This window comes from Psammomys obesus, unplaced genomic scaffold (genome assembly GCF_907164565.1).
Source record: "Psammomys obesus unplaced genomic scaffold, mPsaObe1.curated_primary_1811, whole genome shotgun sequence".
Lineage (NCBI taxonomy): Eukaryota > Metazoa > Chordata > Mammalia > Rodentia > Muridae > Psammomys > Psammomys obesus.
Window position 1 is genome coordinate 29,506,421 of NW_026593286.1, and position 16,754 is coordinate 29,523,174.

The window sequence follows — 16,754 nt, forward strand, 5'->3', positions numbered from 1 at the left end:
TGTGTGTGTGTGTGTGTGTGTGTGTGTGTGTGTGTGTGTGTGTGTGTGTTAGAGCTGTCAACTATATCAAGCACATTAACTCTTATCAATGGAATATAAGATTTTCAAACAAAACTCAAACACCACTCAACCCAAACAAAAATTATTATAGGTGACAATGAAAACAGAAATAGAAGCCTGATGAATAAATTTGCTAAGAGTAATTTTAGACCATTACTAGTCTAAGCCATACTCTTAACTCTGATCTATGTTCTTATACAGGCAAATACAATAATGTAGGGACCACTTGCCTTTGTCTCTTTAAAATATTATTGTTCTACATGAAACTGTCAAACAGTTGGTAGCAAAAAGTTCCCTCTTAGAAAGCATTCACTTCTAAAAGAGAAAAATGAGCAGGAAAATTAATGTATACACTCTGAAAACATATTTTGATTACTCAGAAAATTGCTCTCTAATATTCTAAATTCTTCCATGATAAAGTCATCCATTCAGCAAATAAATAATGGACTCTGATATATGTGGCTCTTTGGAGATGGAAAGTAATAGGAGAAACCCTGCTAGGTGCACAGTTATACTCCAAACCCATGAACGGCACATGAAAGTCATCGACAATCACAAGAAAATGGCTTTGGTCAGAGACAGAATGACTCCAGAGGCTTTGATAGAGAACAGCCTTTAGCTGGACCATGAAGTCTACAGCAAATTGAGATAGGGTAATATTAAGGACATGATCTTACTGTGAGGGTTTATTAGGAAGTAGCAAGGAACCTTATTTAAGGAAGAAATAGGTAAGATGTCTGTACCAATCATGAAGGGTCTTTGATGCCAAGAAAAGCTTAGTGGATTTTACCAGGAAGGGAAACAGATTCTCTCTATGTAAGGTAAGAATGGAGTCTCCTGGGGAGAGTTAGCATAGCAGTCAGGAAGGTATTGGTTTGTCATAAAGTAAGGACCGATTGAGAAACCAGTGAGAGACTGTTGCCATAACAGATGAGAGCCGGCAGGGCCTGAGCTGGAATGAAAGGGATGAGAAAAGCATGACTGCTGGACTCACAGACAGTGCCAGCTAAGAGCAAGAACAGAAGCATGATTGACAAAATTAAATAAGTTAATAAATGAAATCTGTTTGGAGAAAAGAACTGGGTGGATTGTTTCAGAAATGTTAGACTTGAGGATTGGATGAGGCCTCCTAGGGGGAAGATCAGGAAGGAAGCAGAAGGGTAGGGCTAGAGTTTAAGGAAGCTGATCAGACAAAATGTACTTAGGTCACCAGTGTTGGGGTGAATGAAAATTTTAAGATGTCTACAAAGCCGTTGCCTACTTCTTCTCAGGAATACTACTATAGAACTGAAACTGTTTAACATAACCTCATAAGCCTGAGAACAATGTCACCTACCATTCATAGAACAACAATTGTCCTCTCATTTTTTAGAGCTAGAAGGACACTGTAGTAGAGCAATTTAATTAAACTGGAAGTGGTATCACACCAAATATCACTGGACCATTCAAAAAAGTCAAATTGTATTATTCTAGGATCCAAAGAGTGGGTAACCTTTATTAACTTTCAACACATATATTATGATAATAATTCAATTCTCAAATCATAAAAAAACACAGTGATAAGCCTGTAATCCCAGCACTCAGGGAGACAGGCAGGTCTCTGTGAATTTGAGTCCAGCCTGGTCTACAAAGTGAGTCCAGAACAGCCAAGACTACAGAGAGAAACTCTGTCTTGAGAAACAAAAACAAACAATAACAACAACAACAAAAAAAAAAAAAAAAAAAAAACAGAGATAAAGGAATCACTTTATTATACAAACTCACAAATGAGAACCTTACACAATAGGTTAGAGTGGCTACCTTAGCATATTGTTTTCTAAGTGTGTGTTTTCATCTAATGACCAGCGGCTTCTGAGCCATCGTTATCTGAGCTCTCATTCAAAACATCTCCATAAAGAAGGCAGCAGAGTCTCTCTCTGATCTCCTCCATTCTCTATAAATATTGTACATTTGAAGAGTCTGCTCAGAGTTACTGTGGCATACAGACTCTTCTGGGTAGGTGTCGCAGGCTGGAATTTTGGAAATAATTACTGTTTTAGACCTGAACTTTACAGTGGAAAATAGGAGTCAGCAAAGGCAATATTGCAGTCTTCTCTAAGCACATTAGCATCTAAGATCCTGAACAACAGATCTAAGAGATTTCAGAGATCACTGGCTTGTAATTCTCTGCATATGTATGTATGTATTATGTGTGTATGCATGTATGTGTGTATGTATGAATGTATGTATGTATGTATGTATAAAATATGTTCTCTAACAAAAACAAACAGGGCACAGAGAGATGCTAAGATTAACATCCCTGACTGGAAACTGGAAGCCTACCCATGACGTTGGTGTGAACCTCGTGGCCTTGTTATCTCATCCAGGAGCTGAGGTCAAGCCCAGTCACACTGTGCACCTGGAGATCTGTCCCCTCTCTAATTTTCCTGTCTCTTGAGAAGACTGCCCTGCTACCCTGTTCCCTCTTCTCCCTCCTCCTCTCTTTCCTAGGAATATTTCCCTCAAAACCGCACACATGTGCTCACGATCCCTCACACCTACGTCCAGCCCTTAGCTCCCTTCACATATCAAACATGATTAAGTCACTGAATTGCACCACTTACCACATTGCTGCTATGTACAAAAACACCATGGTAGATATTTCAGGTGACCAAAGTTTCTGGTTGCCTTTCCTTGTCTCTCAATTCCCTCTTCTCTGCACTATCTGTTTTGTCCCACTCAGCTTTCTCTTAATCTTGTGAAGTTTTATCTCCCTTCCCCAGAGTTCTGCCTAAACTCAGAAGTCTGACTGATCTCCCTCGTCAGCATTATTCATTTCTCTGCCTGTCTCCAGTCTCTCTGGAAACCCTTTTCCCTTTGACTTCAAGGATGCCTCAGCTCTCTGCCCTCCTCCCTCTGAAGCCTGTGTGCTCTCTAATGCTGCCTCCAGCTGCCTCATAGCCAAGGGAATTTCCCAGACTCTGTTCACTCACTCTTCCTGCTCCTTTTAACTAGCCTGCCATTCCCCTGCCTTCCTTCCGCTTCGTTCCAGATAAGCATTTCTAAGAGCTTTCTTATTCGCTTCAGTTGCTTCAAGAAAGCTCCAAAATCAAATTTCAATATTTTTAAATCAGTATCCAGCCCTTTGTTTTAGCCTGGTTGTACCCTACCTCCCTAGACTTCTCGTCTGACTTCTAAAAAAAAAAAAAAAAAAATAGAACCATATTCCTGATTTTGTTTCCTTACTAATTTCCTTCTTTCTCAGGCCACAGAACCTCAGTAAGAACAGAAACCCTGAAGCGATACACTGGATGCTTACATATTCCCTCGCTGTGTGATGGCAAGCCAGCTGTACCTGCTTGGTATTTCCGTTTTCCTGTCTGTGAATTGGTATAATTATGATAATTTTTTCACAGGATTTAGGAGGAGATTGAATGTCTTAAACAGTGAGGAAAAAAAAATGAGTAAAACCAATGTCTATAACATAAGTGCAAACTAAATATTAGCTAGCAGTTTTCATCAACAACATTATCCAGCTCAACTCCCAAATCTTCATAAAGATTTACCATCCTACAATAATTTATTGTTGGGGGGAGGAGGTTGAGGTAAGATGTCATACTGTAGTCAGTTACCTTGGTTTTTTGTTGTTGTTGTTTGGTTTTGTTGTTGTTTTGTTTTGTTTTGTTTTGTTTTTTCAGAGCTGAAGCCTGAACCCAGGGTCTTGCACTTGCTGGGCAAGTGCTCTGACACCCAGATAAATCCCCAACCCCCACACTGTACCCAGGATGGCCTAAAATTTGCTGCCTAACCAAGACTGTCCCAAAGCTCATGGTAAGCCTCCTGCCTCTGACTACTAAGGGCTGGAACTGGGGACTACAGGCATGAGCACCACTTCCAGCTCCTACATTACTTCGGACAGTGTTTGTTTCATGCTTCTCCATTTTTGACACCTGCATGTTCATTTTCCTTTTCAATAAATGTTTGATCAATTCCTACAGGCTTCCCATACTGCGCCGAACACCAAGTTTACCTGAGTGAATGAAACAAGAGCCTGTTCCCAAGGAGCTAGTAGTCTGATGTGCAAAACAGATGTTAATCAATTCACAATAACAATTTTTGTGAACTCTGAAGAGAAAAGAAGTCCACTGATTTTGACATTTGGGGTCTCAAAGCCTCCAAGTGATAGGTAGAAGGACAGTACATGCAAAGCCATTAATGCAACACATAGCACCATGACATAAGGGAGGGGAATGCCAACTGTCATCACGCAGCTGTTTCCAGATGTTGTGTCCCATCATACAGTTTCTCAACTAAACTGCCAAGTCCATGAACGCAGAGAGAACTCAATCTTGTTTGCTGTGCCCTTGTGCTTCTTGTCTTCTCCCTCTGTTTCCTCAAAGCCATGGAGGATTAAAATATGAGAGGTCTAATAAATATTTGTTAAAGTGAGCCACGTTCTCATAAGACCACCTCTTACAATAAAGGCAATCACTTCTCCCAAGAAGGCAAATCTTCCTACCAAAAAAAAAAATCTAGAATGAAAGACTGTAGATCTGGAACAGCAGGAATGGAGAGAAGGAACCACAAGACTAGTCCAGCCTTGGTAGGGTCATAAAGGGTGGCTGCTGGTGTGTGTGACAACGAAGGATGTTGGAGTTGAGAGCCCTTTATTATGGCACACACACACACACACACACACACACGCACGCATGCACACACACAATGGGTTAGATAAATTAAGATGGGACCAGCCTCAAGGCATCCAACAATGCTGAGAAACCTAACAATGCAATCTTTCAACATCTAGTGACCATCAACACAGCTTTCTCGTCTGCAAGTTGAGAAATACCTGTTTCTTCCCATCTCTGATCACCTGTGGTTTATAATTGTTTTCCACAATAATAAATTAGTGTGGATAGAATACTATTCATAATTGACCTAAGGTTGATTGAAAAAAAAATTTAAGAATTTTATAAATATCACTCTTTACTTTATCACATCCTAAAGTGTTTGTTTTTGATCTGTCACAGGACCCAGACTAGTCTCTTGCACATAGATGATATTCAACAAATACCTGTTAAAGGAGCAGATGAATGAGAACTTAGCTCAGCAAAGCACATGGAGAGGCTGGCACTTTAAAGAGAAGAAGCTTACTAGACCCCTGTTTGGGGGTTTCGGGAGTGTCACAGTGGAAGAAAACCTCCTCTTCCTATATGCCTTTTGTACTGACGCTCTAAGGGTAGACTCTCTGTGTTTCAGGTAGGTCCCTGCTGGTCTCAAATTATGTATTAGTAGCACCCAATATCAAAGACAGTCTCGGGATCTCAGACAAGCTGCAAATACATCTAAGTGATGTTCTAAACCTTCTACTTGATCACCGATTTAAACTTTCCAGTCTGGGGAGATATATCAGGAAAGTATTTGCTTTGCAAGCAAGAGGACCCAAGTTCAATGACCAGAACTCATATTAAAAAGCTAGGCATGATGGCATACATCTTGTAATCCCAGTGACAGTGAGGCAGAGACAGGTACATCCCTGATGCTTACTGGCCTGCCAACGAGGATACTTGGCAAGTTTTTGGCCAATAAGAGATCCCTGTGCCCCAAAACAAAAACAAACAAATGGTGGTCAGCGCCTAAGAAATGGAATCTAAGACTGCCTTCTGGCTTCCACACATATGCACATCTGTGCACATACACAAAACCGAACACAGAAATCAAAGATAAAAATCCAAACACGCACCCTGTTTGAATAAGAGAACCTGTGTCGTTGTTAGAATGAGGGACATATCAATAATTCAGATGTCTTAGTGAATTAGTGAATGATGAAGGGGCATAAATGCCGTGATTATACATTATACGGTGGATTATGAGCCAACAAAGTGATTCAGAAGCTGTGGAAAGGATTTCACCATGAGGTAAGAGACTAATGTGAACTGTGCTTCTGAATGGCACCATTAACTTGGTTACCTTGTCAATCAGCATCTGCAAGATAATGAAGACAGTGACAAAGAAATGACGGTAATCATGATGTGCAGATAAAGGAGCTCAAAGTTAAGCAAAAAAACTCGCCACCACCATGGGGTGTCTCTTACTCCTGAAGCACACAAATACAATTTGCATAATGACACAAAGACAGAGGTATGATACCAATGACATTAGCACTGAGGCACTAAGGCCAAAGAGAACACTCTTTGCCAAGAAACTGGGAACTTCTTGATACCACCCAGCAAACCCCTCTTCTAGCATTCAGTGTCATCAAACTGAGTCACAAGTGAAAAAATGAAAACCTACTTTGCGAACGCTTTTTTTCCCCCCTTAGTTCTGAATGTCCTCCCATCCCCCGCTCCCAAGCCTCAGGGACTGTTTGCCACTCCCCCTGCAGCTCCCCGCTAAAAGCTCTGGGTATGTCAAGCTTTTGTTGTTTTGGTCCTCAGTTTTGGTTGGTTAGTGGGTTGATTAGGTGGTGGCGGTACTATAACCACATCACTGACCAGAGAAAACGTCTCACATGGCTTAGAAAACCGGCGACCCCTCCAGTGAGTCACAAAAGCAGCCAGGTGTCATTTCTCCCCAAGTTTGACTAAACTCTCAACAGAAAACTGCCAAGCTCTGCGAGTAGATTTCTTAAAGAAAAAGGCAAACTGTATTTTAACTGAGATGAAAGGAGAAAGGGAATTATCCTTGGCAATCTCCTGCTGTGAAGAAATTGTCCTCTGCAGGAGTTAAGTGCCTTCTAATCTCCAGACAAGTGAACCCTGTGTCCCCACCAATGTCTGTACTAGTGAACAAAAAGAACAATGGCCTTAGATGATAAAGCACAAATGAAATTTTCTTCTGGGGTGTTGGTGGCATGATTTTTTTTTTCACTTTGATAAAGGTCAGCACACTGCGTACAAGAAATCACTTGAAGGAAGATAGCCACACAAGACAAATGTCAAATGGTAATCACAGGGAATTGCTTCACTCGTCAAAATAGAAAAGAAAAGGGGGGTGAAGCATTGAAAAGGAGAGTCCGTATCTAAGGAGGGAAGGCAATGAGCCCCACCCCCACCCCACAGAGTTCGTATCTCATGGAAGGAAGGCAATGGGAACCCCCCCCCCAGCAAAAGTCTGCATGCGTCCTCTTCACAGTTACAATCACAGATTCGTTTCTTCTGATCTGTCTGCGGCAATGACTCATTCTGTTTCTTGGAATTGATCAATCGATGTTAATTTTAACAGTCCTTGCTGTTAAAGTCCTTGCTGGGTGGGTTGCCTTGAAAAGGGGGCAGGGAGGAGAGGGCTAGAAGAGTGTATTAAGAACATGGTAGTGAACCAGCTTCTTAGCAAATTCCATTCTTTGGAAGTAGCTATCAAAGTTACATCAATTGACAAAACACCAGGTCTGATTTTAACAGTCGGAAAAGCTCGCCAGAGTGCCGTGGAAGCTATGCAAACGTAGCAGTCTGCTGATTACACTGCATTCTTCGCTGCTCATCTTTTTTTATCTCACTTTCCCAAGCCCAGCCTCAGAGCGACACTTAACCGTGAGAAGTTAATTATTTCTTTCTGTGCATCTACCGCAGAGGAAATCATTTGCCAAAGACTGGGCAAAGATAAAGTTTTTAATTACTTTGCTTCGTAGATATGACTTTTTATTAAATGCCAATCATATTCTGTGCCTCTCTACGGAAAAGTTCTGAGGGGAATAAATGCAGCGTTATTGGAGAAATCATTCATGTCCAAACTGGCCACTTTGACATACTTTATCTGCTAAGATTTGGAGAAAAGTGAAAAGAAATGCTCTCATGAAAAAGTAAACAGATATTTCCTGATTTTAGTCTCTACACAACATGGGCAGTTTGCTGAAAACATTGGCTAGAAAATATACATGACCAATGATATATTTTATCTACGAACTCCTACCATCAATCACAAAGTATTTAGCTCTCAGAAACTTGCAGCTATGACCTGGACTCAAATTCCCAAGTCCAACAAAACCCTGTCTTTTCAGATCTTAGTAGCACCATTGTCCAATATGCGTACAAAACACACAACTTTAGTGGAGGAAGTGTCCAAGGTACAGCTTCCTAACTCTTCCGGTGTCCTGCTTCTTGAACTGAATATCCTGCTTCTTTAGTTGAACCATAAAGAACTTTCTGCTGCATCACCCAAACCACGAGAATTGGATTAGATGTAACATCATCAAGTAAGTATATTAATCTATGCTGTGAACCAATGAGTCAAAATTATTAAATTAGTGAAAATAAAGACCTGCCTACACACACACAAAGATACACACACACACACGTGCGGTCCAATGCAGGTATCATGGCAGTTTCTTATATTTCTAGGAAGATCAAGGACAAATGACTTTTTTTTTTTTAAGACAGCATCTCATGTAGCCCAGGTTACCCTCATACTTGTTATGTAACCAAGGATGTCCTTGATCATTCTGATCCTCCTGCCTCCACTGGATTATAAGAGTGTGCTACCACTGCCACGCCTGGTTGATGCTGTGCTGGATCAAACCCAGGAGTTCGTGTGTGCTAGACAAGTACTTACCAACTGCATTACATCTCTAGCCCAAGACCAGGGAATTCCTTATGTGTAATTTCTTTGTGTGAGGTGGTAAACATGAAGAGAGAAACAAAAAGTATATGGAAAGGCTTTGCACCATTTTTCATGTGTCATACGTGTTTGTTGTAATTATCTTCCTTCAAAAAAAAATCTTCCTTCTCAAGCTTTCTTTCTGGAAGAGGCATTTCAAAAATGTACTCTCTACCTTCACCTCATCCTACTTTTTTAGTGGACACCTGGCATCAAATCCTAAGAGTTGGTAGGAAAAGGAACTGGTGTCTATAAAGTAAAATGCACATTAAGGTAAATAAAACCAATGGTCTACATAGTGAACTCCCTAACTCTTTTTAGCTATCCCCATAGTAGAGGTTCTAAAGGAAGAAAAGTACAAAGTTTTGAGTCCAACCAAAATAGTTTCTGAAGAAAATAAATGAGTTTATGGCAGAATGTTGTCCACAGAAGACATCAGAAATGCATTTTGTGTACAATTAGCAATGTTGAAAACTTTCAGTCAGGGGAAGGCTTTACCCTAATAAACTAAGGTGTCCTAACTATTTCTGTAAAAGAAATTTGAGACCCCTTAAACATGAAGCACAGAAACCCTTTCAAAATAAGTTTTAAAGATTCTTTAGCTCTAAATGTATGCTGCCAGGTACTGGGGCATGACTTACCACCAGGCCATGTCTTTCCATTCCAGCTGCACTTTTTATAAATATATAAAATCTGTGGTCACCAGCACACCAAGGAACAAAAGTAAGTGGGCATCTACAGGTAACTATTCTGTTTCTGCAAATTAGGAAATGATGCTTTTTGGAGTGAGCACTCATGGAATTTAAAAATAACACCAATAATGAGGTCTGCAATGTCAAAACAAGTGAGAAGGAAAATGAAAACGCTGGCTTCACAATGCATCTTTCTGAGTGAAATGTCATAATCTAAGTATATCCATGGACTCCTTTTTATCCAGTTTCCAAACTGGGTGAAACCCTGTCCTATTCCAGCAGTTAAAATAGCTATCTTTTTCTCTTAGGAACTATGGTTTGTGGAGACAATTTAACACTGAATTGATATGAGTCTGAAAATAATACAAATCTTATCAGGCTAGCTGGAAGAGCACTACGGTCAAGCGCACAGGCTCCTGAGTCAGACGAAGGTGCTCTGAAATCTGGGACCTGCATCCTCTGCAGGAGCTATTGAACACTCTGCAGTAGAAAGTATTCATCAGATGATCTCCCCATCTGGAAAGGGAGTGTAAGAAGATAAGCCCCTCCTGGTTGTGAAAACTAAATGCTGTTCAGAATAAGAGCTTTCTAACCGATAGCCATATAGCCTGCTTGCCATTGTTATTGGGGGCTTGAAGGATTTTAACCTAAGTAAACATATTCCAATGATCAGCAAAAGGAAACTTGCTAGCATCTGTGCCTACTGCCGGATTGTTCTTGGCACGCGCTGAATTCAGGTAGGCACAGTACCGAAATGAACACATGCTTACCGGCCAAGCACCGGTGACCTAAACCTTTCACACTGATTGTTTCATTTTATCTCACAATGAAATTGAGGCAATATTTATTAAGGTTCCCATTTTACAGAGATTTAGGTAGTTTAAACTCTCACCAAAACTCCACTAGAATCTGAGATATGAGCCCGGGCAACCTAACCCAGAGTCTTTAGAACTTACCTAAGTACCTACTTACCACAGGTTTTCTAGGATTTAAAAAATAAAATCCTGACTATAAGATAAAAAGTTCTTGAGACATTATCAACTATCTGTTAAATAAAATGATGTTTCTTCCCAAAAGACTTTTTTATTAAAGCACTCTATGGTGTATTATAAGAATTAGTTTCTAAATAGTAGTTTGTCGTATTAGAGCAAAACATTAAATGTGTTCAAAATTTGCAGGTCACTAGAGTTTTCGAATAAGCCCTGCTGATCACAGAAACACAAATGAAAATCCTAGGGAAGAAATGAGATCAAAATTGTTTACCTGCTACTTGAACTGAGGAGAAGAAGTTGAGAGCCAAGAAGAGCAGCCCAGGTGTCATTGTCCTAATGAGGGTCAGGGCTGCCACCCCTCCCTCACAAGGCAGAGCGTGCTGTGAACTGAAGTCACACAGGCACATGATGAAGTACAGGCACATGATCAAGGGACTCCAGCCACAAGGCTTCCTGACTTTCACACAGGATATTGCCTTGTTTTTGATGACTAGACTTTTACATCTTTTAGTGACACTTTTTTTTTTTCTGTCACTGAAAAGAATGTCAATCACCAGAGAATGTGCTGAGAAGAGTAATTCACTGATAAGTATCAGCGCTGGGAAAGGTGGGTGCTCAGGGTCCAGCAATGGCAAGAGCAGACAAGCAAGGCATTCTGAAGAAGAGAAAGAACCATCTCACAGAAGAGGGATTCTCACAGGGAGTGACAGACTGTCCAAAATACAAGGTTGTGTGGGGGGTTGTGAGATTTCTACGTAAGTGTTCAAATTCTACATAAATGTTTTGAAATTGATGTTTGTAATAGTCTTAAGGTAATCCTATGGAATGTATGTATAACTCACTTCTACAAACTTTGCAAAATGCATCCAAGCACCGGCTTGGCAAGTGTCCAGGCATCTGAGTGTCTGCGAGAGTTTCCAATGCAAAGAGGAAGTCATAAAAACACCATATTTTCTTAGGGAAACAGGAAAGCAACCGAAATCCTCTGGCTACTTCATGTTCTCTATGTCTCTCAAAGAATCATTTAAAAAGCAGATCATTGGAAGATGCTCTATGGAGACATCCCGGGATCTCTTTATCCAGCCCTCCACCCCTCTCCTCAACTCTTGGGCCTTCCGTACATAGTGCTAGCACACCACCACGGCCAAGCCCATATTCCTCTTCTGGATCTTTCCTTGACCCCCCCTCCCCCAGGTCAGCATCTGTACTCAACTGCTTTCCCAATATGGCTTTTATATAAGCTATAAGCATCCTCATTTGTGTGTATCAACTGTAGTAGCACACTAAAATTTCCTCCTTTTCTCTAACTGTGGCTTAGACCCCATTGTTCAAGCTTTCTTTCCTCTTACCTCCCCAACTTTTGGTAACCACTGTTCTACTCTTATTATTTTTACACAGGGTCTTTACAAGTAACCCAGGTTGGCCTCAAACTTGTACTACTCTTGACACAACCCCTTGAATGCTAGTATATAGATGTGGACCACAATACCTCATTCTATTATCTAGTTCTAGGCAATCAATGTTTTTTTTTCTTTAATCCACAGTTGTAAGAAATTATGTGGTACTTGTCTTTCTGTGGCCAACTTCTCTCTCAATGGCAGCCTACAGAATAGGAAAAGATTCTCACTAACTCCACACCTGACAGAGGGCTAATATAAAAAATATATATACAAAGAACCCAAGAAACTAGACATCAACAAACTAAATAATCCAATTTTAAAATTGGGTACTTAAGCATTGAACACATAAAGAAATGTTCAACGTCCTCAGCTGTCAGGGAAATGCAAATCAAAACAACTTTGAGATTCCATATTTATGGAATGGATAAAATGAAAAACACAAGTGACAACTCATGCTGGAGTGGATATGAAGCAAGGGGAACACTCCTCCATTTTTGGTAGGAGTGCAAACTTACACAGTCACTTTGGAAATCAATATGGCAGTTTCTCAGAAAACTGGGACTCTGTCTACCATTAAGACCCAGCCATGTCACTCCTGGGCATATACTTAACGATGCTCTAACCCGGACACTTATCCAACTATGTTTGTAGCAGGTTTATTCATAATAGCAAGAAACTGGAAACAACCTAGATATCCTTCAACCAAAGAGTGGATTTTTTTTATGTTTATTAAACGAATATGTTTATTAAATCAGTTAACATTAGTTAACTAACTGCTGCAGCTATACATATATCCAAAAATAAACAAACAAAAACTTCTGACCCCAGTCTTAAATTCTTTTCTAAATTTCAGAAATTTTCACTTGTGAACAGAATTATAACTTCCTTCCCTAATTGAAACCATTGTCAACCACACTGTCAGCATTTCTAGGATTATTTATTCTGGGAGACTGTGGAGATTTATAAATTTGGCCATTTGATATGCTAAGTAGTTACAGATGATCAAAACTAATTATTGTTGCTTTTACCCCATCACCTATGTCTGTGAAGGGAAATCGTTACTGGATTGACTTGTTTACTAAACAAGATGATACACTCGTGATAGAAATGCACCATAACTGAAAGTCTTTCTTTTGAACAAAAGACAGAGCAATATGGCATCTCCAGAACCCAGTTATCCAGGGGCAAGTAGCCCTGGACACCCCAGCATAACTGAAATTCAAGAAGATGACCTAACATCCATGTTATCCTCCTGAGAAGAGGATAACAGAGGAAACAAATAAAATGCGTAAAGACCTAGAGGATTTTTTTTTAATGTGGCACATTTACACAGTGGAATATTATTCAGCTGTTTAAAAAACTGACATCATGAAATTTCCTGGCAAATGGACGGAACTAGAAAAAAAAATCATCCTGATTGAGGTAGCCCGGACCCAGAAAGCCAAACATAGTATGTACTCACTTACAAGTGGATATTATCTATAAAGGATAAACACGCTACCATCCACAGACCCAGAGAGGCCAAGTAACAAGGAAGCCTTAAAGATCTTCCTGGGCAGGAGAAATAGAATACATTTCTAGGGTGGACTGCTGTTGGTGGGGATGGGAACAGGAGGAAGGGGGGATGGAGGGACAGTGTACTGGGAAACACTAGAATTTCTGGAGCAAGGTAGAAACCTAATGCAATGGAAATGCCATGGGCTCTATGAGGGTGACACTAGCAAAGTCTCCTAGTAATGGGGACACGGAGGCTGCCGCCATCCTGTCCCCAGGCAAGGCCTCAAATGCAGGGATTAGGACAACAAAACCTCTGACCTACAGTTTGTCATGCCTGTATGATGTGCTGTGGCTTCATCCTAGCATAATGGCCAGTAGAGAGAGCAGAGAAACTTCATCCAGCAACCGATGGGAGCAGGTACAGAGTCCCACAGCCAGATGTTAGGCAGAGCTCAGGGAGTCCTGCAGAGGAGGAGGAAGGATCAGAGGAGCCAGACGGGTCAAGGACACAATAATATGGCCCACAGAATCATCTGGCCAGGACTCCAGTCGGCTCACAGAGATCAGGGAGCCTGTACGGATCTGACCTAGGTCCTCTGTATATATGTTATGGTTGGGTAGCTTGTTTCTTGTGGGACTCCTAACATTGATATCGGGGGCTGTCTCTGGCTCTTCTGCCTGCCTTTGGGACCCTTTTCCTGCTACTGGGTTACCTCACTGAGCCTTGATGTGAGAATATGTGCCTGGTCTAACTCTAGCTTGTTATGCCATACTTGGTTGATGTCCCTGAAAGAAAGGCCTGCCCTCTCCTGAGGGGAGGCTAAGGGGGGTGGATATGGGAAAAGGAGAAGTGGGGAGGAGAGACTGAGGAGGGGAGGGTGGGGAGAGGAACTGCAGTCAGGCTGTGATTTATGAGAAGAGAATAAATAAAAAGAAAAACTTCTAAAAAAAAAAAAAAAAAAAAGCTCTAAATTGCTGAGGCAATCTCTTTGGTCCCCCAGTGTACTTGACATTTATCAATGGATCGGTCGAAATGGGTTTTCTTTCTTTAGAATAATAATAATAAAATAAACAAGCTGACATTTGTTCCTTTCCCTTTCAAAAATACATATAATACTGAGAAAAAAAAAAAAAAACGTTCTGTGGCCCTATTACCCTGAACTCATAGGAGCTCTTTAAAAAAAAAAACTATTTTATTTGTCATTTTCACATTTGCTCTTGAGATTCAACACCACTTATGTAATCCTAAAAAGCAGAAATGAGAGAAACGAGATAAGGAATCTTGAACCCACCCATCAGTGCACAAAGGCACCTTGTAACACGTGTGAAAGCAGTATGTACCACTATACGTGTCTATGTAAGAGTCGTGCACCAGAACGACAACAACGTCTGTGCGCCACTGACTTTACATTCCTGGTGTTCATCTGATATCCAGCCCCTGAGAAAGATGCTCCATCTCCATTTGCAGAAGAGAAAGCTGATCCCAGTGGGGATCAAGAAGACTCAAAAAACAGTGGGGCCAAGCCTAGAGTCTAGACGTTTCTAACTTTCCTTGCTATATCGCATAACCAAATCACGATGCTATACTGACTCTCTAAGTGCTAGCTTTCTCCGATTATCGAATATTTCTTCAGGACAATGAAGAAAAGTAATAATTTATAACATCCTTCAGCTGACAGCTAACACCAGTCATTCAGGTAGGGGAGGATGGTCCTAATGGCACTTGAAGACGTCAGCAAAATGTATCAGTATTGCACTGAAACAGCCTCAGCCTACACATTCTTGAAAATTAAGGACGTAAAGCTTGTGGTGAAATAAACCACCTTAATCAAATCCAGTCCAAAAAGCACGGCCTTTTCTGCGCAATGTGTCTGTCTGAGTGAGCCATGTTCACTCGTCCAAGTGCAGAGTAAACAGGACCTCTTCAGTCATGCCTTCTCCAGCCAACACACACGCAGCCATGCACGAGGCACACACGCACACCTCATCACGTGTATGACCTCTATCACGCTACTACAGCGCCATGGGATCCCGCAAAGCGCTGGCAGCTTGCTACATGCTGTTATGTGTCTAATGCCTCTCCAGCACCACGTAAGGATGAGGACAGACCTCACATCTCACCTGCACCCCTATGTCTAGCACTCAGCGGATGCTCACCAAGACACTGAGTGAAGGAATAAGAGGCACGAAACACCCCACATCACTCCCTCGACCTTCCAGCCAATGTGGCGGCAATTGTGGACATCCCCGACTGGTACGCTGAGCAGGGAAGTCTTTACCCCGACTGCGTTCTCAAACACAAGACACTAAGACACTGTGCGAAACACACCTTATCTCTAGCTACGACCTCTGCATAGGATTCCTGTCTGGTCCTCTACCCCGTGATGGGCTTCATTCAGAACAGTAGGAGTCTCAAAGACCCGCTTCCTTCATAGATCATTTGTCCTACAGTCAAGCCACTCAGCAGCTCCTCCCCCCCCCATCTCCTGGACCCTCTGCGCCTCCCTTATGGTTTTGGGAAAATGGAATATGTTTCCTCCACAGGACATTTACTCAAGTCTTGGTTTGCCAATCTAGATTGAGAAAAGGAAAGGCACTGAGCGTGAGAATTCTGCTAGCTAAAAGCACAGGATTTGAAGCCTCAGTGGACTAGGGAACTACAGCCTCAATTCTTCGTATATAAAACAGAAATAAAAATGTCTCTCTCGGTATGTTGCTTATATTTCGCACAGTGTGTAAATCTCCTCCACCCTTAGAGTAGATACAGATTTCATCTCCATTTCGCACTGCTTGTAGGGGCCGAACAAGTGTTTGTTAGATCAATCAGAACAGATTATTGAATGCATGTGTGGTCTATGTAGATCAATCCACTTTGCTCTACAGGCCGGTTCCTCCAGAACTCTGGAAATTAGCATCGTGTTTCTTCTTGCTGGACTCTCTTGCAGTCTGAGCACATAGGTATACATTACAAAGTAGCACTGAAAGCTTCCGAGAGTGACAGTTGTCAAGCTACAAGTTATCAATGAGAAGACCTGTGGCTAGCTAAACACAGAACAAGCCAAGCAGCATGCCAGCTGGAAAATTGCTATTCATTTTCCTTTCGAATTCTCCCCGCAGCTCCCTCTTACAGAGGTTTGAACACTCCCAGGATGGTTGTAAGAAAATAATGAAACAGATTTCGCCCCTGAGCTTTCTAGTATTATGCCAGCTACTAGTATTTTTTAAAGGATTTCTTTAAAACAGTAGGCAATGATGAAGTTAAGTCGTGCATATTACCACAAACCAGCAAAACCAACATCTTACAAAGAAATTTATGCTAAACCCAGAAAAAAATGAAAACAAAGAAAAGGCTGTTGCACTGATCATCTAATCCCACAGAGGAAGCAAGTATTAAAAAAAAAAAAAAAAAAAAAAAAAAGCTTTTGCAAGACCAACTTACAAGATTTTATCAAGAATTACACGAAACAATACTGTATTTTTTTTCCTTAGAGCAATTACCTAAAGGACTTTGACCACTTAGCAGGTGGGCTTATCACTCTGAG

The 16,754-nt window shown here is 41.2% G+C and overlaps 1 protein-coding gene across 1 annotated transcript in view; it reads right to left on the reverse strand.

Moving 5' to 3' along the window:
* Nucleotides 1-10,667, reverse strand: part of Cd28 (CD28 molecule) — a 27,144-nt gene extending 16,477 nt beyond the window's left edge. The window contains exon 1 of the mRNA XM_055616862.1: nucleotides 10,587-10,667. Coding sequence (XP_055472837.1) covers nucleotides 10,587-10,644 — 58 coding nt within the window. The 5' untranslated portion in view covers nucleotides 10,645-10,667. The remainder of the gene's footprint in view (nucleotides 1-10,586) is intronic.
* Nucleotides 10,668-16,754: the final 6,087 nt, after the last annotated feature.